Source organism: Bos mutus, chromosome 14 (assembly GCF_027580195.1).
Source record: "Bos mutus isolate GX-2022 chromosome 14, NWIPB_WYAK_1.1, whole genome shotgun sequence".
NCBI classification, from domain to species: Eukaryota; Metazoa; Chordata; class Mammalia; order Artiodactyla; family Bovidae; genus Bos; species Bos mutus.
This window is the reverse complement of record NC_091630.1, coordinates 21,171,336-21,197,354: the sequence shown is the minus strand read 5'-3', so window position 1 is coordinate 21,197,354 and position 26,019 is coordinate 21,171,336. Positions and strand designations below refer to the sequence as shown.

Genomic DNA, 26,019 nt, shown 5'->3' with positions numbered 1-26,019 from the left:
GAGGCACTGGAGTACTAGGCAAGTTACCAAGTCAAGTTACACTGGAACAAAAGTAGAAATCTTTTCGTAGAAGCAAAAAGTAGAAGCAAACTGTGCTACATAGGGCCTCCAGGGAAATAGAAACCCCAGTTTTCACACATAGGGAGAAGGCCAGTAACATAAGTACAGAAATCAGTAATTATGTATCCCAAAGTGCTAGATTAGAGCTATTGAAACCACTCTCACAATAAGAACTGTAGCAGTCCCTGAGACTGTAGCCTTATTGGGGCTGTGGGATGGGATCAAATCTTTCCTGCTGCAGGGAGCAGAGAGAGAGAGAAGTGAAAAGTTCAGATAGGACTAATCTATAATAGTTTGAGGAGGTAAGAGAGGACTTTTAGAGAGATTTTTTTTTTGTAGTCATCCTTCCAGTCCTATAAAATGAGAAACTATCATATGTAGAAGTGATGGTGTACAAGCAGATTCAAGAGCTCAATCATGTTCCTTGCCAAAGAGATCATTTTTCCCCTTCCCATTTATACATAGACCAAATTCTATCTCTGCTTCCTCATCCCAGTCATCTTCAACCAACCTAATCTGGTTTCTAGTCTACTTCTTAATCCTCACAAAGTTTACCAACAGCCTCCCTGTACCTAAAACTAACAATTTTTTTTAGTCTCCATCTTACTGGGTTCTCGACAGTACTTGAAATTATGTTCACTGCCCACTTGGCCTTCATTATATTTTTCTGGTTTTCTCCTTGTTTCTCTAGCCTTTCATGCTCTTTTTCCTTTGAAGGTCAAGATTCAAGCCTCTCTTCTCTTTTCATTCTGTGTCTGCTTAGGCAGTGTTACCCATGCCTGACTTCACTTTCCTCCTACATATAAATGTAAATCCTCAGCTCAGACTTTTCCTCTGAGCTTCAATATTCAATTGCCTACTTCCCATCTGTATTGGGAAGTCTCGACGCCACTTGAATTTCAGTGCATATCAAAGTGAACTTGTAATTTTCCTATTAAGCCAAATTCCCTCCCAGTTTTTCCTATTCCAATAAATTGTGACACCATTTAATCATGCAGGCCTGAAATATAGAATTATTCTAGAAATACCTTTCTCCTTCAAATGCATAATTAATCTATCATGAAGTCCTTTCAATTTTACTTCTTAAATGTGTCCTAAATCCTTCCACTTGTCTCTATATCCATGCTCAATACCATAGGCCTTGTTATCATCAATGCCCACCTAGCCTCCCAGCTAGGCTACTCACATTCATACTTCTCCCCTTCTGCATACTACAGAAAAATTATCTTGTCATCTCACTGCTTAAAATACTCTAATGGCTTATGATTGCTTTCAAGAAAAAGAAAAAACTTCTTATGAAGTCTGTTACAAAGTCTTGAATGTTCGCCCACACATTCACCTCTTCAACCTCATTTTTTGCACTGTTTCTTTCCCTTCTTTCTGCTAAAGCTACTCATCCTTTAGACTCACTATGGTGCACCTCATTACAGGATGCATTTTATACATCCTCCTGCCTCCTCCCAGAATAGACTGCAACACATGCCTTTTTTTTCTTTCTCTCTTTTTAAACTTTAGGTATCCAAAATAGAGTTGATCATGAGGTTGCTTCGCTGATTCATGCTTGGCTCCCATTTTAATTAATTGTTTTCCCCTTCCCCAATGTGACTTCCTTTCCCTCAGGAACCAGTCTTCAAATTTTTCTAGTAAAATCTAAATAGACTATAGCCAATGTGTCTGTGGCTTATTTTGTATCAGATAGATAGGTATTATTATAAATATTCTATTATTCCTATTCTACAGAGAGGCTATTTTTGCTTACAGTCACACTGCTAGTAAGTAAAGCCAGATCCAAATTCAGCTGCAGAATCAGAGTGCTAACCACTAGAAGTTCACACTTGAATGGATATATAATTTTCCTTATTTACATTTTATTCATCCCTTGTTTTTTAAAAGTTAGCACTTTATTCTGGAAAATAATAGACTTGACATGTATAACTGAATCACTGTGCTGTACACCTGAAACAAACATGAATTTACAGCGCTCCCTATCGGTCACATTACTGTCTGAACTGCACCTCCTATCAGATCAGAGGTGGCATTAGACTCACATAGGAGCATGAACTGGAACCCAACAGTCAAGGTTGAAAATCATGAGTGAAGTGAAGTTGCTCAGGTGTGTCCGACTCTTTGAGACCCCGTGGGCTGTAGCCTGCCAGGCTCCTCCATCCACGGGATTTTCCAGGCAAGAAGACTGGAGTGGATTGCCATTTCCTTCTCCAGGGAGAATATCATGAGACTGCCACAAAATACGGAGAAGGCAATGGCACCCCACTCCAGTACTCTTGCCTGGAAAATCCCATGGACAGAGGAGCCTGGTAGGATGCCGTCCATGGGGTCACTAAGAGTTGGGCACGACTGAGCGACTTCACTTTCAACTTTTCACTTTCATGCATTGGAGAAGGAAATGGCAACCCACTCCAGTATTCTTGCCTGGAGAATCCCAGGGACGGGGAATCCTAGTGGGCTGCCGTCTACGGGGTCGCACAGAGTCAGACACGACTGAAGCGACGTAGTAGCAGCAGCAGCAGCAGCAGCAGCAGCCACCACAAAATAGAAACAAAGTGCACAATAAATGTGATGTGCTTGAATCTCGCAAAACCATCCCCCTACCTCCCAGTCCCCGGAAAAACTGTCTTCCCCAAAACCGGTCCCTAGTACCAAAAAAGACGGGGACCGCTGCTCTGTAACGTGTGTCAGCCAAAAAGTTCGTTTGGATTTTTCCATAACATCTCACAGATGAATGAACTTTTTGGCCAACCCAGTATTTCCAATAAGTTATAATATTTCTGTAATGACATATTTACAAACACATACATGTTTTTCTCTGAGGAATGTATGCAGGAATATAATAGATATACTCAAGTTCAAGTTCTAAACTTCCTTCTCAAATGGCTTAACTCAGCACACCTGCAAGCAGGGTATGATGGTTCCAGTTTCCTCTTATCCTTGCCGATACGTGATATTATTCAACTTAACAAAATTTTACAGCTTCGGTATATGAAACGTTTCATTTTTTTAAGTTCACGTTTTTCTGACTCCTAATGAAGTTCAGCCAGTTGGACTGTCCCACCTATAAACTACCTACTCATGACATCCTTTACCAAAACTCTATTGGATTTCCTGGGGGCCTTTTTTGTTTGTTTTGCTTATTTGTAGAAGAACTTTGTATAGCCTGTATGCTAATTCTTTATAAATTGAGCATAGCAAAAGTTCTAGTCTGACAAATAACTGCTAATTCTTTGTTAAGCAGAATTCTTTAATTTTGATGCATTCCAATACATCAGTTTATCCCTGTATGGTTTGTGGTTTTGGTGGCCGGCTATAAAAAAAATTCTTACTTACCCCTAAGTCAGTCACAAAAAAATTCTATAATTTCTTCTAGGAGCTTTATAATTTTGCCTCTCACATTTAGGCTTTTAATCGATCTGAAGTTTATTTTTATATGTAATGTGATGCAAGAATTTAATTTCAATCTTTTTCACATAGAGAGTCTATTTTCCCAGTACCATTAAATAGCCCATCCTTTCTTCCACTGATTTGTAATAGCAGTCTATCATATATTTAGTTCCTACATGTGCAATGGTCTATTTATAGAGTCTGTATTTTGTTTCATTGGTTTTTGGTTTGTTCCTACTCCAAAACAACATTGTTAGAATCCAAACTCCAAATATAATGAAAGGTATAAAAGATCTTAAGAATATAAACATATATTTAAGCTTATAAATATAAATATAATGGTAAATATGCAATTCCCAGATAGTAGATATTGTAGGCCTTGTGGATCTGTCACAGCTACTCAACTTTGCCAAACAGATGTGAGAATAGTCACAAAAAAGCAAACAAAGAAATGAGCTTGACTGCGTTCCAATAAAAGTTTATTTACAGAAACAGGCAATGGGCAGGATTTGACGTAGAGGTCATATTTTGTAGATCCCTGATATAAAGAGTCAAAGATAATTCTCATATTTAATTTAAAACTTTTCTTACAAATATTTAAAGACATATGCAATAATATATCAACTTAGAAATAGTTTTTTCCACTGTCAATTCAAAAAGCTATTTCATCCAAATTTTTCATGTCTATTTTCTCCATCCTCACCAAAGCAGCTCATTGAATTCACTGTTTTCAAAAGTAATTTCTTCATTCTGAGTTCTTTAAGAAACAGACATTATTCAGTATGTTAGTTCCCAGTAATCCTGCTGTTCCCTGGTAATTTTATGCCCAGTCACATAGTTTTTTGTTGCTGTTGTTGTTTTCCCATTCATCTTTTTGGGGGGTGGGGTTCATGATTTGTGTAACACTGACTTTCATCAGATGATGAGTTTTAAGTTGTGCTTTCTATAAGCTCATGGCATACAGTTATAGAATGTAACCATTAAATGCAGTCACACACATTACAGAGTGTTTTTCAAACAGCAGAGTGCAACCCAATACAAGGACATAAAATAAATTTAGCAAGCCAGGACTCACAGTTTAATGAACTATATCAAAACATTGGAAAGAGTATAAGATTTCTTATAAATCTTATTTCTATTACATATATATGTATGTAGGTATGTATATACTGGGTTATAGTGCAAAATATATTTTTTATGAATGGAAGCTTTTTAAAAAAGTATGAAAGTTACTGCTTTAATAATCAGCTGAGAGTAATAATAATAATAAAATAATAATAATTATTATTATTATAAAAGAATAAAAACATATGTCATACAGCTGGCCATCCCAGTCACATACCAAGTCTCTCCTCTGAATTTCTAAATAGCTGCCTAAGCGACTATTACAAATGTAATGTGTTTCTAAAATACGGATCTGATCATACCATCCTGTTCCTCTGCCTGGAATGTCTCTCTCTCTCTCTTGGTCAGATGCAGAGGCACTGAAACATCAAACACTAGGGCACGGACAGAAACAGTACCTACAGTATTATCAAATAAATAAGTGGGAAACTAGAGATACGGACATAGTAACTAGATTTAATGTTTGAAAATATTTTTAAATAGCTGAAGTACTTCACTGTTCCAAATAACTGAAAAATTTTCCAAATAATATGAAAAATACTGGCATCAGAATGTATATCACAGCACTGCTGCTGCTTCTGCTAAGTCGCTTCAGTCGTGTCCGACTCTGTGTGACCCCAGAGACGGCAGCCCACCAGGTTCCTCCATCCCTGGGATTCTCCAGGCAAGAACACTGGAGTGGGCTGCCATTTCCTTCTCCAATGCATGAAAGTGAAAAGTGAAAGTGAAGTCGTTCAGTCATGTCCAACTCTTAGCGACCCCATGGACTGCAGCCTACCAGGCTCCTCCGTCCATGGGATTTTCCAGGCAAGAGTACTGGAGCGGGGTGCCATTGCCTTCTCCGATATCACAGCACTATTCACAGCCAAAAATTGGAAACAACCCCACCGCACAGAAATAGTAAAACATAAATAAATTGCAGTATATCCAAATACTAGAGTGCCATACAGTCATGAGAATGAATGAAATGCAACTAGATGCAATCATATGAATGGATCTCACAAACACATTAAACAAAATATTATAGACACAATATACCATATGATTCTATTTGTTTGAAGTCTAAATATAAATATGCAAAATATTACGTGGTGTTAAAAAAAATTCAAGTTAAAAAGTCACTCCCAGGGGTGAGAGAGAGTCCTCCATGGAAGAGAGCATGAGAAAGAGATCCTGGAAGTATGGCAATGTTCTGCTTTTTGCATTCAGTGATGGTTTCCAGATATATTCACTGTCTGGCAATTCAGTGAGCTATATATTTTCAAACTATGCACTTATCACTACATATACTATGTTTTAATAAAAACTTTACTTGGCAATAAGCACTTTGGTACTTTTATCAATTTTTCTAAATGCACTGTGTGAACAAGTGATCATCACCATTTTTCTTTATTTATTGACCTCTTTTTTTTTTGCTTTGAGCCAAAAGGAATTTAAGGTGGTTCTAACCTAAGGTACATGACAGATGTAGTCAATTTTAGACCACTCAGGTTGAAGAATATCTATGCTGGACCTGGAAACATATTTATGTGGAGAAACTGCTTTCACTATGTCACAAGTTCGGTCAACTGCTTTGATTAGTCAAGCATCAATAGCTTACAAGAAAACATCTTTGTCCATATCATCCTCAATCTTTAAAAAAATACAAGTAGAATTTTTTTAATTAAGTGAAAGTGAAGTCACTCAGTTGTGTCCGACTCTTTGGGACCCCATGGACCGGACCGTAGCTCACCGGGCTCCCCGTCCATGAGATTCTCCAGGCAAGAGTACTAGAGTGGGTTGCCATTGCCTTCTCCAGGTTTTTAAGTAAAATTAACAATACTTTCAATGACCCTTCAATTTCCATTGTCATTAGCCTTCCAAAGAATAAAATCAATTTTGAGGCAGGTCCATCAGCTTTCTTATATAACTTAATAGTAAGCTGCCCACACATTAAGAAATTTCACTTTTGACCCTAAAATCAGCCCTACTGCAAGTTAACATGATTAAGCAAAGGGATCAGGTTATACACTTAGTCTTATCAACAACAGGTATAAGCAGGATTTCCAAAACATCCTTCTACTGCTAAGTCACTTCAGTCGTGTCCGACTCTGTGTGACCCCATAGACAGAAGCCCACCAGGCTCCTCTGTCCCTGGGATTCCCCAGGCAAGAACATTGGAGTGGGTTGCCATTTCCTTCTCCAATGCATGAAAGTGAAAAGTGAAAGTGAAGTCGTTCAGTCGTGTCTGACTCCTAGCGACCCCATGGACTGCAGCCTACCAGGCTCCTCCGTCCATGGGATTTGCCAGGCAAGAGTACTGGAGTGGGTTGCCATTGCCTTCTCCTTCTAAGGGACACTCTATGACATGAAATCTACAGATTTCGCCTTTTAAAGAGAAAGGAGAGAAAAACTACCTCAGGGTTATGATGGAAAAGACTGTAATAAGTCACATTAACAATTAGCACTTCAGCAAAAGCCTCAAAAATGTTGATCCTTAGACTCACGTTTCACAACTAAAAAGACACAAACAATTTTGCATGAACTGTTGGAAATCTGCTCTGTCAGGAGACCTTAAATAAGAGTCTTAAGAATCTCCCAGAAATAGTCTTTGAAGAGAAAGAGCTAACCAACTCTTGGATCAAGCAGATAACACACCAAAGTAGACAGCTTCCATCCAAGAACAGAAGAATGATTTTCTAGTATCTCTGTTCCTCCTTTAAAAATTACTTTGTTAACTATCTTCTTTATTATTGTTCCTTGGAATCTCTAATGTCCTCAGTATGCTTTCATATACTTTCACTGTTAACCCATTTTTAATCTCCTTTCACTGCCACCTGCATGTGTGCAGCCTCAGTTGTGTCTGACTCTTTGCGACCCTGGGGGCTGCAGCCCGCCAGGCTCCTGCCACCTACGAGAATGCAAAAAAAATCTCCTTGTAATCCCACTGACAAAATTGTAGGGGTACTCCTTGAAACACTATATACCATTAATTTCCTTTCTGTGAGAGGATACTTCTGTATTTGAATTTTCTTCACATTATTAACCTTAACTTTCAGTACTGTACAAATCAGACCTTGATCTCAAGTCATTACAGCAGTTTCAGAAGAACCAAGAGAACTAAGAGTGGGGACTGGAGTTATCTTTGCTACAGCAGCATTCTTTTGGCAAGTTTTTATCTTTTGGCATGCAGAAATTAACACCTCATTGCAATAAATGAGAATCAAACGAAACCTAACTGCAGTTGATATTACTGTGTGGGTTCAATCACTTTAATTGTAGCTGACTCTTTTGCAACCGCATGGACTATAGCCCCCCAGGCTCCTCTGTCCATGGGATTCTCCAGGCAAGAATACTGGAGTAGGTTGGCATTTCTTTCTCCAGGGGATCTTCCTGACCCAGGTATCAAACCTGTGTTTCTGCATCTCCTGCATTGCAGGTGGATTCTTTACCCACTTAGTCACCTGGGAAGCAGTCGATGTTACTAGTGCTCACTATAAACAGAGTTGCCTCTCTTCATGAGGACATGGACCTTCTAGATTTCCTTGCAGTTAGTTAAGAGCCTTGTAACAAGCTTTGGGCAATGAACTGTGAGTAAAGGTAACCTACCACACTTCCTGTTTTACATAATTAAGAATGAATGTGAGTTCTCCCTTCTCTCTCTCTTGCTCAGATGCAGCAAACCTAATAGCTATGAGTTCTAATTGGCTTGCCAACAAGACGGAAGCAGCCTGGATTGCTAAACTGCCACGGGGAAGAGAAGAATTCTAGAATCCCATAAGTAAGTCTTAAATTTTTTCAGGGGCTACTGCCCCTGGTCTATGACTGTCACAAATGCTTCTCAGCTTTTTTTCCCCTTTTGGAGAAACAGGAAGGTTAGAGAGGACTGTAATTAGGTTATTTCTCTACTCTCATGTTGGTTGGGCTCTGGTTAAGTAGTTTCCTTTCAGAATGAAAATCTCTTGGAATATGTCAAAAATGGTTGCTTATCCCGTCCATTGCTGGAAGTAAGAGAGAATTTTTCACTGAGCTTGAGAATTTGGTAGAGCTCATGGACGGCTTCCCTGGTGGCTCAGCTGGTAAAGAATCCACCTGCAATGCAGGAGAACTGGGTTCGATCCCTGGGTTGGGAAGATTCCCTGGAGAAGGAACAGCTACCCACTCCAGTATTCTGGCCTGGAGAATCCCATGGACTATATAGTCCACGGACTCACAAAGAATGGGACACAACTGAGCAACTTTCACTTTCTTGGGCTTCCCTGGTAGCTCAGCTGGTAAGGAATCCGCCTGCAATGCAGGAGACCCAAGTTCAACTCCTGGGAAGGGAAGATCCACTGGTGAAGGGATAGGCTACCCACTCCAATATTCTTGGGCTTCCCTGGTGGCTCAGCTGGTAAAGAATCTGCCTGCAATGCAATGGGTTCCATTCCTAGGTTGGGAAGATCCCCTGAAGAAAGAGTGGCTACCCATTCAAGTATTCTGGCCTGGAGAACTCCAGGGACTGTATAGTCCATGGACTCACAAAGAGTCAGACACAACTGAGCAACTTTCACTTTTACTTTCTTGGAAGTAAAACTCATAAATCTAGGGTGGGGGCTCCCTGAAGGCTGGACTTCCAGGAATCTTTAACTCCTAAGTTAGTCTACACTCAGCTTTCCGTATTTCAACAACTTCCTACCAGTTCTTGGCCCCAGTGGGTTCTACTCCTAGAAATTCTCTCTATTTACCTCTCCTTTCAGTTGTCAGGGCACTCATTTGTCCCGTGACCTCACTTTTCTGATGGATCAAAGAAGAGTTGATTTTCAGTTTGTTCGGTTTATCCAGCTCTTTTCTTGTAAGGATAGGAATGACAGCTTCCAAATTCTTTGTATATCAGGGAGGAAACCAGAAGTCTCCACAATATTGTTTTTCATTACTTATCAGCATGTTTGAAGGTCAAACCTTTGAGAGCAGGAACCATAGTCCTTTTACCCCTGGACTCCTAGTAACCTGAGTTGTTCTGGGCTCATCAGTCTTGGACATTCTTATCTGCTCTTCATCACACACTCTCTCACTGGGTCAGCTTCTCTACTCTTCAAGCTTTATACACCATACTGACAACTCCAGAAGTTTTATCTCCAGTTAATCCATATCGTTCCTTTAAAGTTGGTTGACTTATTAGCATCTTAGACTTTTAAAATTTAAAACTTCAGCTTTAATTTCTACTTCTAACCAGTTCACCCTTTCTGCTTGTTGATCATAGTAAATGGTATCACCACCCAATAAATTCTTCCAGTCAGAAATCTGGCAGTCCTCTTTGGTTCTTTAATCTTCCTTACTAACTTCCTCTAAATCTACTCCACTAACAAATTACATCATTTCAACCCCCAAATATACCTCTAATCCACTTCCCTCCCTCTTCAGTGTAATCAACCTGGTCCAAGCCATCATAATCTCTAGCCAAGTCCTCCACAAAAGCCTCCTCGCTACTCTCTCAACCTCCATCCTCACTCACGCTATCCATAGAACAGCCAGATTGATTTTTATACATAAATTAAATCATATCACTCTGATGTCTAAAATTGTTCAGTATGTTCCCTTTATACTGAGATTCAGATCTAAACTCCTTCTCACTCTCCAGAAGAACACTGCCCTGTCTGAGTTCTACACCTGGTCTCGCATTCCCTCTTGTCCACTATATTCCAGCCACACTAGTCTTCTTTGTGTCTCTCAAACCCTTCGCTACTAAAACTTTCACCTGTCATGTTCCCTAAGCTTAAAAAATTCTTCCCCTTACCATTTTTTTTCCTACTATTTCAAAAGTACATTTATTATTTACCATGTCACAACCTGAATAAAACACGATGGTTCAAAGTCAAACTAATCCAATTGGTTAGTTTATTTGTATCTTTGATACTAAGTTACATATTGGGAGCACCAAGTTAAAATAACAGTTGCATTAAAAATCATTTATATTTTTTCTGAGTATACCCTTTATAATTATTCAAAGACTTGTTTTACACTCTACATATAATGTATATTACATTGCCTTACAGATAATTACATTTTGATGTTAAACCAAAAAAGTAGTGAAAGAAAAATTTTAAATTACTTAATTTGTATATTAGGCAATTTCTGCAAAGGCTGAATGAACTGACAACTGAAAATCAGCTCAATCCATTTTCTATACTTTAATATTTATGGAAAGTCAAAGTTGGATACATTATTATACTTATACCTACATTTTCACATGAAATACCCAAATCAAAATTATATTACATTCAAAATCCAAAATTGCATTCCTGTTACATTTTTTAAAAACATCTATGAAATAAACAAGCTTCAAAATTATGGACTTCAAAGAACCTACATCATTAAACTTTTAAATAATCACAACATGGGATTTACAGGAATTCATTAAAATGAAATTACTATTCAGGAAATATTAGATTTTCAATACTGAGAGAATACTTACTTATTCTACTGTGAAATGTTTATACAAAATATGAAAAGCATAAGTTGTACTTTCTGACATTTATAAATTAAAATGAATACCTAGAATACAATGCTCCAAAATAATTTAATAGATAAGTGAACAAGCAGATTGGATGCTATCCCACTCAAACGGTAGTCAAAGAGAGAAACCTTGAGATGATTTGGAAATAAGAAATCCTAGACTCTGATTGAAAAGAAGATGAATTAAAGAAGATTCAGAAGAAACCCTCATCTGTAGATCAGAAAGATAAAAGGAAAGCTACTAAAAACTTATGTATCAGAAATCTTTAGCACAATAAGACTGTAAGATGAAGAGATGTAAGAGAACCTATTAGTTCTGATTTTTTAAAACTGTATAGGTCACAGAACAAGGAAAATGAATTAGTTGTCCAAAAAACTTTAATGGAAATAATATTTATTAATATAAAATTAATTTTTAAAACATCACAAAGTACTAGTCTCTTCTCCTAAAATATTCCTAGCCAAAAATCAAAGCAAATTGTATTATTTTTATTTTGAAATAAAGCTATTTCATTTCAAATATGCCTTGATCTTTGCTTATGCCAATCAAATGTTATTTTGTTTCAGTAATTAGAAATCACTTCTTAAGTTTACTAACAAAATATCTATTTTATTTAATATCTACTGTAATCTACTAAATAATGTAATTTAATCTTGATTATTTTCTAAAACATACAAAGAAGATACATAACTGACATCATTTTAAATTGAGACAAAGTTGCATCTAATTATACTTTGCTATTGATTTTACTCTGTTACCATGTTTCAGTGCCTTAGAGAAAAATGAGCAAAACAATAATATTTTGTGCAATTTTAACACTATTTTTGCTGATTAAAGAAATTATTTCTATCCCTTGGAACACATTATTCTTATAAGAGAATAAAACATATAAAATCAGTTGTGAAGACACATTTATTGAGTTCTTACTGTGGGTCAGGCATTCTGCTAGATGTCAAAGATAAAATGTAGACAAGACAAACACAGGTCTTGATTTCAACTGGCTTAAATATAGCAACAGTCTCAACTATACATCTACATTATCAACTATTAGGAGGAGCATATCACAATACAGTTATCTACTTCAACTGAAACTGAAACACTGACAAAATTTAAAATAAAATGCATACAAGAGAACACAAAATGGATGAGGGAGTACCCTCAACAATAGCAAAACAAAAAGACATTACCTTCTAGTTTGGATTAAAGGCAAAAATACTAATGTTTTTCTGAATGTTTCATCTTAAGGTTCCTGGTAGCTATTCTCCTAAAGCTCGTGTCACTTTTCAACCTGCCCATTCCTACAGCCAAACCATCTTCTCCACAAACATAATTCCTACTTTTGGAAAGCACAGAGGCTGACTGGTAACAGCATTTCTGAGTAAGATGGCAATTATCATGGGGAGAGTGGAACTTATATCTACACAATCTTTCTCACATTCTCCGAGTAACTTCCACTTTACAACATAAATAATATTTCTTGCACAAAGTTAAAAAGATACAAGTATGAACAACTTTTTAAAGAATGTGTTTCAATCTAGAAATAACTGAAATAAATGGAATTGACATATTTTAATGTTTCAGACCGATGTGAGAATAAATTGCTGCATTTCCCAAATTATGTTTCATAATCTAATGAAATGTTCAGTGAAAACAGGACTTAGTGGTCACAGAAATTTAATTAAGATTATATATTCTAACTAACACCTTTGTAGCATATTTAGACACTCAGAAGTATTACAATAAAGAAATTCTCCTAGCCTTTAAAAAAAAAACACCTGTATAAACTTGAACAAAGATTGAATCAGGGGCTGTGGGCAGGGGTGGGGGAGCGGGGAGGTGGTGGTAAATACATCTTATGTCTTCAGGAATTATTTTTGAAAGAAACATGCTTTGGAATATATTGCATTATTGGAGATAATATTTTACTGGATAAATACAGATAATGTAATTTATATTAAAGTTGGGGAGAGAATTACCTCTTTATTCTTACTACCCTATAAATTACCCTGTTTTCTTTTAATATTTCCATGGAATATGAAGCATAAAAGGTGAAAATATCATCTTCATAATCTAACAATGTTCACTTCTGAGGAATGCTATTTCGAGGGCTGTATTTTAATACCTACTCTTCAGTATGTTATGCTATCAGAGATAATATTTAGTCTGTACAGATCAGCTTACTTACGTCTGGGGCTCCTTTTCATTTTGTTGTTTTTGCTGGGGCTGAAGAACGTTATTTACCAGTTCAGTGATCCCACTAAAGGGAAACCACCTGTTTAAATAAGCAAATAATGTGACTGAATAACCAAATGAATAAAACAACTGTAGGAATATGTTTTCTTATCCATACTAATAAAAATACACAGGCACAGAAGCTACAGCCAATGGAAATATGAGCTTCAGTTATCATCCAGGCAGTCAGAATATAGGGAAATTAAGTTTGAACACTTAATCAGTCCACAAGCAGGCAGCAAAAAACTACATCTAGTCAGTGTAAGGATGAAGTAAGAAGCTGCAGGCAGCTCTCTTACAAGCCAGAGGGTCAGAAAGCAGACACACTAGCTGCAGCCTATCCAGTATTAGTGTGAGCTAATACCATCCAAGGCGCAGAAAGCAGAATGTGGCAAAGGTACAGAAGTCAAGCCTACTGAACTCTTAAATACGTTTACTTACTGTGTCGTCTGTGGTTTGTGTTCTTCTTTGACCCTAAAAAGATAAGTTTGCACAACTGAGTGCACTGTACTAGGAAGAAATTTCTATCTACAGATCTGTGGTCAGATAAAAATGAAAAATGAGGTCTGTTACATAGAAAAGCTTAATGCTTTGCCATATATTTGAATTATACCATATATTTGAATTATGCCATATATTTGAATTATGCCATATATTTGAATTTGAATTAATATGACACAAAAGGAAAAGTTGAATCGTTTGTTTTATTAGAGGGCTAATATTAAAATTCTTCTGCTGTCTTAATGATTCCATGATTTGTCCTCAAATTTTCTGCATACTTGTATTAATATTGAAACTGAAGCATTTAAAGTATTATATTAAATAGTTACATTTGGTCTACTGAAGATGAACAGATTTCCTCTTTATTTTAAAATTTCTTCCTTAATATAATTGAAGTAAAGGTATAAATGTTTTAAATAAAATGTAAAGTTTTATAAATGTATTTTTAAAGCCTTCCAAATGGATTTATTTACTTCACAAAGGAGCAGATAAAGAAGTTGGGGAGTTATGCATCCAATATACCTAAAAATAGTTACTAAGATAATTATGTGTATTAAATTTAAAATATTCATAAGCTAAAGTAAATTATTCATAAAACTATAAAAGACTGAAAATGCATTTACCCTGTAATCAACTCAGTGCTTCACTGTTTAGCTGGACATTTAAAAGTAGAGAAAGCTAAAACACAAGGATAGAGATGCCTCTGAAATGTGGTTCCCACACTTTGCCTGGGACTGGTCCTGAGAGGTAAACCTGTGATAAGTGATCAGTTGATTAGTTTTACTTTCCCAAAGAAAGACTAAGGATTGGTAACTAAAATGGATCCCCAGAATCTAGGACTTTCATTAGGAAACTATATTAACACTGTAAATTAAATTCTTTTTTAAAATTAAACTGATTTTTTCCAGAGTGTTTTTATTTTAAATGATCTAATGATTTAATGAAAGGGTATACCCTTATACATTTTTGTGTCTCAATGAATATAATTGGTATTTATATATCTCTATATTAACTAAAAAGAATATCTTCTGTTCTCTGCATAAACTTCAAAAAGTACAACAGTTTTAACCTAGATCTAAGGCGACATCATTTAGTATTTAAATAGAGATATAACGGAATATTAATAAAGGATTATATTTAGCACCAAATATATAAGCAAACAAATACAAGCAAACTATAGTGACAATCTATCTAGAAAACTTATCATTGTATTTCTTTGAGAATAAGACATAAAAATCTCTTAATGTTTTAGAACAAAATAGGTCCTATATAAAAAATTTACCAAACCAGCTTATCAAAATGGAGAACAATTCAAGATTATCCTTCACCAAATAATATGTATGTTAAAAACAAAAACATTAAAATAAGTTCATGAAAGAGGAGAAGATATCTGAAGACATCCTAGGTGATTCTCTACAAGAAATCATATTTGCTCTTAATTAGTGATAAATGTTTTTATCATAAATTTACATTAATTATAAATCAGTTTCTAATTTTAAAATGTAAGTTGAAATAATTAACAGACATAAAAATGTAAATTACCAATTCAGAAATTGTTTATGGGCTTTGTAAAATATACGTGAAATATATAAACATTTGCATCAGCTTCCCAAATAAAATATGTATCACAAGCATAGCAGTATAAATATTTATCATCTTTAAATACAATCAAGAATATAAAATTATCCTTCTTTTGTCCAATATATTAGATGAAATCAAACCTCAAGAGTATCTGACCACACTTAAAATTCAGCTGAGATAATAGTTTAAGCAGGGGTAATATGGAAAAGTAATTATATATGTCTTGGACAGTACCTTAACATTATTAACAATAAACTCCCACATTCCTGCATTCCAGAAACTATATGAGGGGCTTCCAGTTTCCAATAAAATATATAAATAGCTTGGAAATCATCACTCCCATCCTTGCAAGTAAAAATGCTGAACAGATTGAAAATCAACAACTCTTCTTAACTCAAACAATTTTGGAGTGGGCAAACTGAAAACTAGAAAAACAGACAAATGGGGACAGGCTATTAGTGTTTACCAATAGTACAAGCTCAGGAGCAGAGGCCCACACATGGGGCCAGTGTCTTTTGGAAGACTTTTAACATAATTGACCAACCGTTAGAGACTCTCCTTGGACTAGATAAAAAGTTTAAAATTCCAAGGAGTCCAAGTTTTAGGCATACCACCATACTTCCACAAAGCCCTACCAGCTGCTCACTGTGAAGATCAGAGAAAAATTTCCTCCAGCATCCAGCAGCAGGAGCGGGGGAAAAAATATTTTTTTGAAATACTCCCAGAGCTCTCTACTCTCTTTAACAATCCTTACAGAGTGAAGTAAGTCAGAAAGAAAAACACCAATACAGTATACTAACGCATATATATGGAATTTAGAAAGATGATAACAATAACCCTGTATACAAGACAGCAAAAGAGACACCGATGTACAGAACAGTCTTTTGGACTCTGTGGGAGAGGGAGAGGGTGGGATGATTTGGGAGAATGGCATTGAAATACGTATAATATCATATATGGAACGAGTCGCCAGTCCAGGTTCGATGCACGATACTGGATGCTTGGGGCTGGTGCACTGGGATGACCCAGAGGGATGGTATGGGGAGGGAGGAGGGAGGAGGGTTCAGGATGGGGAACACATGTATACCTGTGGCGGATTCATTTCGATATTTGGCAAAACTAATACAATATTGTAAAGTTTAAAAATAAAATAAAATTTAAAAAAATAAAGGACCAGTGCATTTTCCCCACAACTTTCATTTTTTAATTCCTCCCTGCTTTGGGAGCCAGACTTTAAAGAAACTTAAAGTAACTGCATACATGAGAAAAAACAGAAAGTCACTACACTTGTCCAGTGAAAGGGGCAAATTCAGAAAAGACTGAGAAGATCTCAAGTTTATAACACAAGCCTGATCCTCAGAAAGACACAGCCTACAACAAAAAGGAATAAAATTAAATAAAAACAATAACAGAAAGTAACAAAAATTAGTGAAGGGGGAAATATGATTTCCAGACTTACCACATATTTATATTAATACGACCAGTTTCCTGACTGAGAGCAGGCTGCCCCAAGACATGCACAATGGCATATAGATTATTTTGAATTAAAGCTACTTGACAAACAATGAGAAAAAAGTGATACTGAGAGAAAAATAATACTCTGATCATTCTCTTTCCCCCGAAAGTAAGAAAGAAAGCTCCAGTATGAAGGTATTCCCCCATACCCAAAGTACAGAAAACATACTCACCAACAGAATTAGGACATTCAAGGCAAAAGAAAGTTGTATGAAAAAAATCTGTGTGACTTCTTCATTGGTCTGCCACTACAAGTAAAGCCCTTATGTTAACTTGTCAAAAATAACTGTCTTTGTGTAAAATGAATATATAAACAGCCTGACTTGGTCACTTTAAGGGTTTCATTTCTATGTGACCTCTGTGCAAACAAAATTTTTTTCTCCTGTCAATCTGCCTTGTATCAAATTTTAGACCAGACAAATTTCCCCCTTCCCAAAAAAAGTACAAAAAGTGACATGAAAAATTCACTAGAAGAATGCAAAGGCAGATTTCAAGAGGGAACAGAAATAATCAGCAAACTTGAAAATGTAACAATAAAATGCACTGAATCTGAAGAACAGAAAGAAAACAGATTGAAGAAAAGAGAGTCTAAGGGAACTATGGGACACCATTAAGTAGACCAACATAGGTTTGTTGCAGGAATTCCAGAAGAAGAGAGAGAGAATATTTGCTGAAATAACGGCTAAAAGTTTCCCATATTTGATAAAATACATCAATATAAACATTCAAGAAGATCAACATATTCCATATAAGATGAAATCAAAGAGACCCACACCAAGACACAATAAACCAACTAAATCAAACAAACATATATAGACTATTGCACCCAAAAAGAAAATCAAACACATTCTTCTCAAGTGGAAATGGGGCATTTTCCAGGAAAGACCACATGTCAGGCCACTAATTAAGTCTCAGTAGACTTTAAAATAGAGAAATCATATAAAGTATCTTCTAAAATATAAGAAATATCCTCAGATATGCAGATGGCACCACCCTTACAGCAGAAAGTGAAGACCTAAAGAGCCTCTTGATGAAAGTGAAAGAGGAGAGTGAAAAACTTGGTTTAAAACTCAACATTCAGAAAACTAAGATCATGGTGTCCAATCCCATCACTTCATGGCAAATAGATGGGGAAACAATGGAAACAGTGATAGACTTTATTTTATTGGGCTTCAAAATCACTGCAGATGGTGATTGCAGCCATGAAATTAAAAGACGCTTGCTCCTTGGAAGAAAAGTTATGACCAACCTAGACAGCATACTAAAAAAGAGACATTACTTTGCCAACAAAGGTCCATCTAGTCAAAGCTATGATTTTTCCAGTAGTCATGTATGGATGTGAGAGTTGGACTATAAAGAAAGCTGAGCACCAAAGAATTGATGCTTTTGAACTGTGGTGTTGGAGAAGACTCTTGTGAGTCCCTTGGACAGCAAGGAGATCCAACCAGTCCATTCTGAAGGAAATCAGCCCTGAATATTCTTTGGAAGGACTGATGCTGATGCTGAAACTCCAATACTTTGGCCACCTGATGGGAAGAACTCACTCACTGGAAAAGACCCTGATGCTGGGAAAGATTGAAGGCAGGAGGAGAAGGGGACGACAGAGGAAGAGATGGTTGGATGGCATCACCGACTCAATGGACATGAGTTTAAGTAAGCTCCGGGAGTTGGTGATGGACAGGGAAGCCTGGTGTGCTGCAGTCCATGGGGTCACAAAGAGTCGGACACGACTGAGCAATTGAACTGAACTGCCTGAAAATACAAGAGGATAAAGTGAGAAATTGAAAACAAAAGGAAACCTAGAGAAATCATAAATTTTTAGAAATTAATGAACATACACTTTAAAACAATGAGTAAAAGAAAATACAAGGAAAATTAGAAAATACTCAGAGACAAATGAAAACAAAACAAAACAAATGTACCAAATTTTATTAGATGCAGCTAAAGCAGTGCTAAGCAAGAAATTTCTAGATATAAACAATTACATTAAAAAAAAAAAAAAACAAGAAAGACCTCTCCAGATATATGCCCAGGCATGGGATTGCTGGGTTGTTGGTAGTTCTATTTTTTAAGGACCCTCCATAATGTTCCATGGGATTCTCCAGGCAAGAAGACAACCTACTTAAGCTTGTTCTCTACATCTGTGTGTCAATTTCTTCTTTGCAAATAAGTTCATCTGTATCATTTACCTAGATTCCAATACAAGCAACATATAATATTTTTCTCTTTCTGACTTCACTCTGTATGATCTAGGTCCATCCACATCTCTGTAGATGGCACAATTTCATTCCTTTTTATGGCTGAGTAATATTCCATTGTATATAGGTATCACAACTTCATCCATTCATCTGTTGGTGAACAGCAGGTTGCTTCCATGTTCTGGCTTTTGGAAATAGTGCTTCAGTGAACATTGGGGTGCATGTGTCTTTTCAAATTATGGTTTTCTCAAGATAAAGGGCTTCTCTGGTGGCTCAGATGGTAAAGAATCCACCTGCAATGCAGGAGACCCAGGTTCGATCCCTGGGTTGGTAAGATTTCCTATGGTAAAGCACTCCAGTATTCTTGCCTGGAGAATCCCATGGACAGAGGAGCCTGGCAGGCTACAGTCCATGGGGTCGCAAGGACTCAGACATGACTGAGTGACTAACACTTCCACTTTCACTTTCACTTTCTCCAGATATATGCCTAGGCACAGGATTTTTGGGTCATATGGTAGTTCTATTTTTTAAGGACCCTCCATAATGTTCTCCACAGGGGCTGTATGTCTTCAGATTCCTACCAATAGTGTAAGAAGTCTCCCTTTTCTCCACACCCTCTCCAGCATTTATTGTTTGCAGATTTTTTGATGATGCTCATTCTGACTGATTTGAGGTGGAAGGTCATTATAGTTTTGATTTGCATTTCTCTAATAATGAGCAATGTTGAGCATATTTTCATGTATTTGTCAGCCATCTGTATGTCTTCTTTGGAGAAATGTCTATTTTGATCTTCCACCCATCTTTTGATGGGGTTGTTTCTGAAATTGAGCTACATGAGCTGTTTGTATATTTTAGAGATTAATACCTCTTCAATTGCTTCATTTGCAAATGTATCCTCAACATGGTACTGTATGACAACCAAGAGGGGTAGGATGGGGTGAGGGTGGGGGAGAGGTTCAAGAGGGAGGGACATGTGTATCCTTATGCCTGATTAATGCAGAAGCCAACACAATATTGTAAAGAAATTATTCTCTAATTAAAAATAAATAAATAAGAAGTTTAAAAAAAAAACAGATGAGTAGTGTGAGCAAAGAAATAAACTGCTTAAGAAAGAATGAAAAGGAATTTCTAGAAATTAGTGACACTGTAACAGGAATGAAGAATGTTTGTGATAGACTCATCAGTAGACTACACTCAGCTGAAAAAGAATAAATGAGCTTGAAAATATGCCAATAAAAACTTCTAAAACTGAAAGACAAAGAAAAAAAGATGGAATAGAATGTCCACGAACTATGGGATAATTAATAAAAGGTATAATATACATGCAATGGGAATGTCAGAAGGAGAAGAAAGAAAGGGACAGAAGAAATACTTGAAGTAACAAAGACTGAGAGTTTTCCAAAATTAATGACAGGTTCCAAGCCATAGACCTAGGAAGCATGAGGAATACTAAGCATGATCAATAGTAAAAAAAAAAATATATATATATATATATATACACCTAGGCAAATGCTACTCAAACTGCAGAAAACCAAAGACAAAGAGGAAATTCTGAGAAGCTGGAAGGAAAATAAACATCTTATCTACAGAGTAATAAACGTAAGAATTACTTTGGACTTCTCTTTAAAAACCAAGCAAGAAAGAAGAAAGTGGAATAAAATATTTGAAGAGTTGAAAGAAAAAATGACCCACTAACCTCGAATTCTGTGTGCAATGAAATTATTCTTCAAAACTAATCGAAAAATATACCTACTCAGACAAGGAAAAAATTAGGTAATTTGTCATTAGTTCACCTGCCTTTCAAAGAATGTAAAAAGGGGAGAAGAAAATGATATAAGTTGGAAACTAACATCTATATAAAATATAGGAAGAGCATTAGTGAAGGAATGCTGCTGCTGCTGCTAAGTCGGTCAGTCGTGTCCGACTCTGTGCGACCCCATAGACAGCAGCCCACCAGGCTCCTCCGTCCCCGGGATTCTCCAGGCAAGAACACTGGAGTGGGTTGCCAAAGGAATAAATGAGGGTAAAAAAAACATATTTTATTTTTCTTATTCTTAATTGATCTAACAGAAGTTTGTTCAAAATAATAGTAGTAACACAGTTTTTAATGATTATAGCTTAAGGATAAGTGAAATGACTAATACCAATTTTTAAGGTACAAGAGGGAAAAATCAGGAAAACACTTTTATAAAGTATTTGTACTACCCCTGAGGTGGTATGGTGTTATCTGAAAGTAGGCTTGGATTAGTTGTTCATTTATGAATCAGTAGCAAGCTCTCCAACAACCATTAAAAAACATTATTTTTTTAAAAATACATTAAGTGAGGAAAGAAAATGGAATCAAATCATATAAGATGCTGAACTCAAACCAGAGACTGGAGAGAAACAGTGGAAGACCAAAAAAGTAAACAAAAGAACAAAGGCAATGATTGGAACTATTACAAATATGATAGCTATTAACTCAATTATATCAATAATAATTTTAAATGAGGATGATATAAATTCACCAATTAAAAAATAGAAATTGTCAAAGTAGTGTGTATATGTGCATGCACGTGCTCAGTCATGCCCAACTCTTTGCAACCCCATGGACTGTAGCCTGCCAGGCTCCTCTGTCCATGGGATTTCCTAGGCAAGAATACTGGAGTGGGTTGACATTTCAATTTTAAATGTGGATGATCTAAATTCACCAATTAAAAGAAGCTGTCAAAGTAGATTAACCAAAAACAAAAAAAAAAGAGTGTCAACAATGTGTTTTCTATAAGAAACCACTTGAAGTAGACACAGTAAGGAATGAAGAAAGATAAACCATTCTAACAGTAATTAAAAAGAAAGCTGGAGAATCTACATTAATTTCAGACAAAGTCACCATCAGAGCAATGAAAATTGTCAGAGATAAAGAGGGGCACTCCATAATGATAAAGAAGTGAGTTTCCCAAGAACACAAAATAACCCTTAATTTGCAGAACCTAACCACAGAATGTCAAAATACAAGAGGCACAAGAAATATACAAATCCACTATTATAGTTAAAGATGTTACACTTCAATCAGTAATTGACAGATCCAGTAGGCAGAAAATGAGCAAGGATATAGCAGAACTGAAGAGCATCATCAATAGAATAGATATAATTGACATTCTATAATACTTCATCCAATAGCAGAATACATACTGTTCTCAAGCTCAGTGGGATGTTCGCCAAGACAGACCACATACTAAACCATAATACACTAGTCAACAAACTTAACATAAGTCATACATAGTATGCTCTGAGTTCACAATCAAATTAAACTAGAAATAAATAACAGAACTGTAGTGGGAAATCAAAATGTCTAGAAACTAACACACTTCTAAATAATGCAAAGGTCAATGAATTATCAAGAGAAATTTGAAATTTTATGAACTAAAGTGAAAATGAAAATGTATCAAGATTTGCAAGATGCAGTTAAATATGTGCTTAGATGAAAATTCCTAGTACTAAATGCATATGCTAGGGGAAAAATAAAGATCTAAATCCATAAAACTAACTTCCACCCTAGGAAAGCAGGGTGGGGAAGCAAATTAAGTCTAACACAAGAAGAAAAGAAATAATAAAAATTAGCAGAGTCATCAGTGAAATTTAAAATAGGAAAGCAACAGACAAAAATCAACAAAACCAAAATTTGCCTGTTTATAAAGAACAATAAAATTATAAACTCCTAGAGCTAGACTAGTCAAGAAAAAGAAGACACAAATTACTAATATCAGAAATGAAAGGCAGTCTATCATTACTGATCTAAAAATATTAAGAACAATTATATGCCCAGAAATTTAATAACTTTCTGAACTGGACCATTTTCTTAGAAAATATAATCTACAAAAGTTCACACAAGGAGAAACAGATAATCTGAATAGGTCTACATCTATTAAAGAAATCGAATCAGTAGTTAATAACCATACAAAACAGAAATCATCAAGGTCTAGACAGTTCTGTCAGTGAATTCTACCAAACATTTAAAGAGGAAATGGTACCAATCCTCTACATTCTCCCAGAAAAGGAAGCCCAGGGAACACTTCTAAACTCATTCTCTATAGCAGCATCACCTTCTTATGAAAACCAGGCAAAGACATTAAAAGAAATGAAATTTATGATGAACATCTCTCATGAACACCAATGAATGTATGTTCAACTACATACTAGCAAATTGAATCCAACAGTGTACAAAAACAATTGTATAGCATAACCAGGCTGGATTTAACCCAGGTATGCTAGCTCAGCGAAGAAGGCAATGGCACCCCACTCCAGTACTCTTTCCTGGAAAATCCCATGGACGGAGGAGCCTGGTAGGCTGCAGTCCATGGGGTCGCTAAGAGTCGGACACGACTGAGCGACTTCGCTTTCACTTTTCACTTTCATGCATTGGAGAAGGAAATGGCAACCCACTCCAGTGTTCTTGCCTGGAGAATCCCAGGGACGGGGGAGCCTGGTGGGCTGCCGTCTATGGGGTCGCACAGAGTTGGACATGACTGAAGTGACTTAGCATAGCATAGCATAGCATGCTAGCTCAGTATTTGAAAATCAGTCCATGTAATCAATCACATCATCAGGCTAAAGAAGAAAAATCATATGACTACATCAAGAGGTACAGAAAAGGCATCTGACAAAATTCAAGAACCATCCATGATAAAACTCTCAACGCAAGAAATTGAGGAAATGTCCTCAATTTGATAACAACAACAACAAAACTTACAGCTAACTTCAGACTGAATGATGAGAAATTAAAAGCTTTTCCCTTAAGATCCAGGAGGAGTTAGCAACAAAGAGGTCACACAAGGGAATTTTTAGGATAACTGTTGAAACTGTTCGGTATAATACTGTGTGGCTGGATACATGACAATATATAGTTGTCAAAACTCACAGGGGAAAAATACACAAAACCAACAAAAACATGACAAAGAGTAAATCTTAATGTATGCAAAATTTTAAAAAGTCAACCAGGACAGGAGAATCCTAGGATGGAATGAAGAACATGACAAATGAATCTTTGCATGGAAAATGTATAACACAACCTCACTGACAAGGATGGGTGGGGAAAGTTGCTAACCTAATTAACATTAGGAGAGAAAAGTTTAGAAAACTGTAACACTAAAGCCTAAAAAGAACTATACATAAATACTGTAGTCTAACTGGCAAATTTGTTTCACACTGCACAGGTTAGCAATTCTGATTCTATTGTACATGTAAGCCAGGGTTGAACAATAAGTAAACAAATCGTTGCTAATGAGTACCAGATTTTTCACCGTCAGGGAAAAAAGTTACAAATAAGCAAAGAAAGGAGGCTAGAATGGACCCTGCCCGCCCTGCTGGGTTTAGAGTCAGCCCTGCTGGGTTAGAGTCAAAGATATTATGCTTAAGTAGCTCTAGAGTCGGACACGACTTAGCGACTTCGCTTTTACTTTTCACTTTCATGCATTGGAGAAGGAAATGGCAACCCACTCCAGTGTTCTTGCCTGGAGAATCTCAGGGATGGGGAAGCCTGGTGGGCTGCCGTCTATGGGGTTGCAGAGAGTTGGACACGACTGAAACGACTTAGCAGCAGCAGCATCATATCTAAAAAAACAATGTACATACCTTAATTTAAAAATACTTGATTTCCAAACAATGCTAACCATCATCCGAGCTTTCAGCAAGTCATAGTCATAATCTTTTTGCTAGTGAAGAGTTTGTAATAGTGCATGAATTATCAAAATGTGACACAGAGACATGAAGTGAGCACATGTAGTTGGCAAACCTGGCATCAATAGACTTCCTCAAGGTAGAGCTGCCACAAACCTTCAGTTTGTAAAAAACTCACTATCTGCAAACACAGTAAAGTGAAGCAGAGTAAAATGATGTATGCCAATGGACAGACATATCTTCATTTGATCTTCATTTGTATTAGGTTGGTACAAACGTGATTGTGGTTTCGGATCATGAATTTCAAATCATTATAAGTAGGCTCAAACACATCTTTATTAGTCAAAATAGGAACCTTCGTAGCCCAACTTTTGAAGCACTGGTTGTGTGATGTGCAGTCGAGCGTTGTCGTGGAAGAGAACTGGGCTCTCCCTGTCGACCAATACTGCTGCAGCTGTTGCAGTCTTCACAGCATCTCATTGACTTGCTGAACCAAATTCTCAGATGTAACGGTTTCGCCAGGATTCAGAGAACTGTAGTGGATCAGAGGGGCAGCAGACCACCAGACAGTGACCATGACCCTTTTTTTGGGTGCAATTTTGGCTTTAGGAAGTGCTCTGGAGCTTCTTCTTGGTCCAATCACCGAGCTGGTCATTGTTGGTTGTCATATAAAATCCACTTTTCATCACAGGTCACAATCCAATCAAGAAATGATTTGTTGTTGCACAGAATGAGAAGACAACACTTCAAAATGACAATTATTTTGATTTGCCGTCAGCTCATGAGGCATCCCACTTATCAAGCTTTTTCACCTTTCCAATTTGCTTCAAATGCCAGCTGACCATAGAATGGTTGACCCTGAGTTCTTGGGTAACTTCTTGTGTAGTTGTATGAGGATCAGCTTCAATGATCCTCTCAAATGGTTGTTGTCAACTTCCAATGGCCAGCCACTGCATCCATCATCTTTAAGGCTCTCATCTCCTTTGCAAAACTTCTTGAGCCAATACTGTGCCATACATTCATCAGCAATTCCTGGGCCAAATGCACTGCTGATGCTCCAAGTTGTCTACACTGCTTTAAGACCCATTTTGAACTCAAATAAGAAAATCACTCAAATTGGCTTTTTGTTTAACATCATTTCCCTAGTCTACAATAAACATAAAATACACAGCAAGTAATAAGTCATTAGCAAAAAACATAGAGCAAGAAATGTGCATTAAAATGATGTATAACATAACCACATTTATTTAAGAATGCATTCCAGTATCAAATAGCAAAGTT

General features: G+C 36.5%; 1 protein-coding gene across 1 annotated transcript in view; it reads right to left on the bottom strand.

Annotated features, from left to right (window-relative positions):
* The window catches only part of RIMS2 (regulating synaptic membrane exocytosis 2), a 601,046-nt gene that overhangs the window by 480,983 nt on the left and 94,044 nt on the right, over positions 1–26,019 (bottom strand). The window contains exons 2-3 of the mRNA XM_070382789.1: positions 13,730–13,762; positions 13,242–13,328 (exon numbers count right to left, since the gene is read on the bottom strand). Of these exons, the coding sequence (XP_070238890.1) occupies positions 13,242–13,328; positions 13,730–13,762 (120 nt within the window). The remainder of the gene's footprint in view (positions 1–13,241; positions 13,329–13,729; positions 13,763–26,019) is intronic.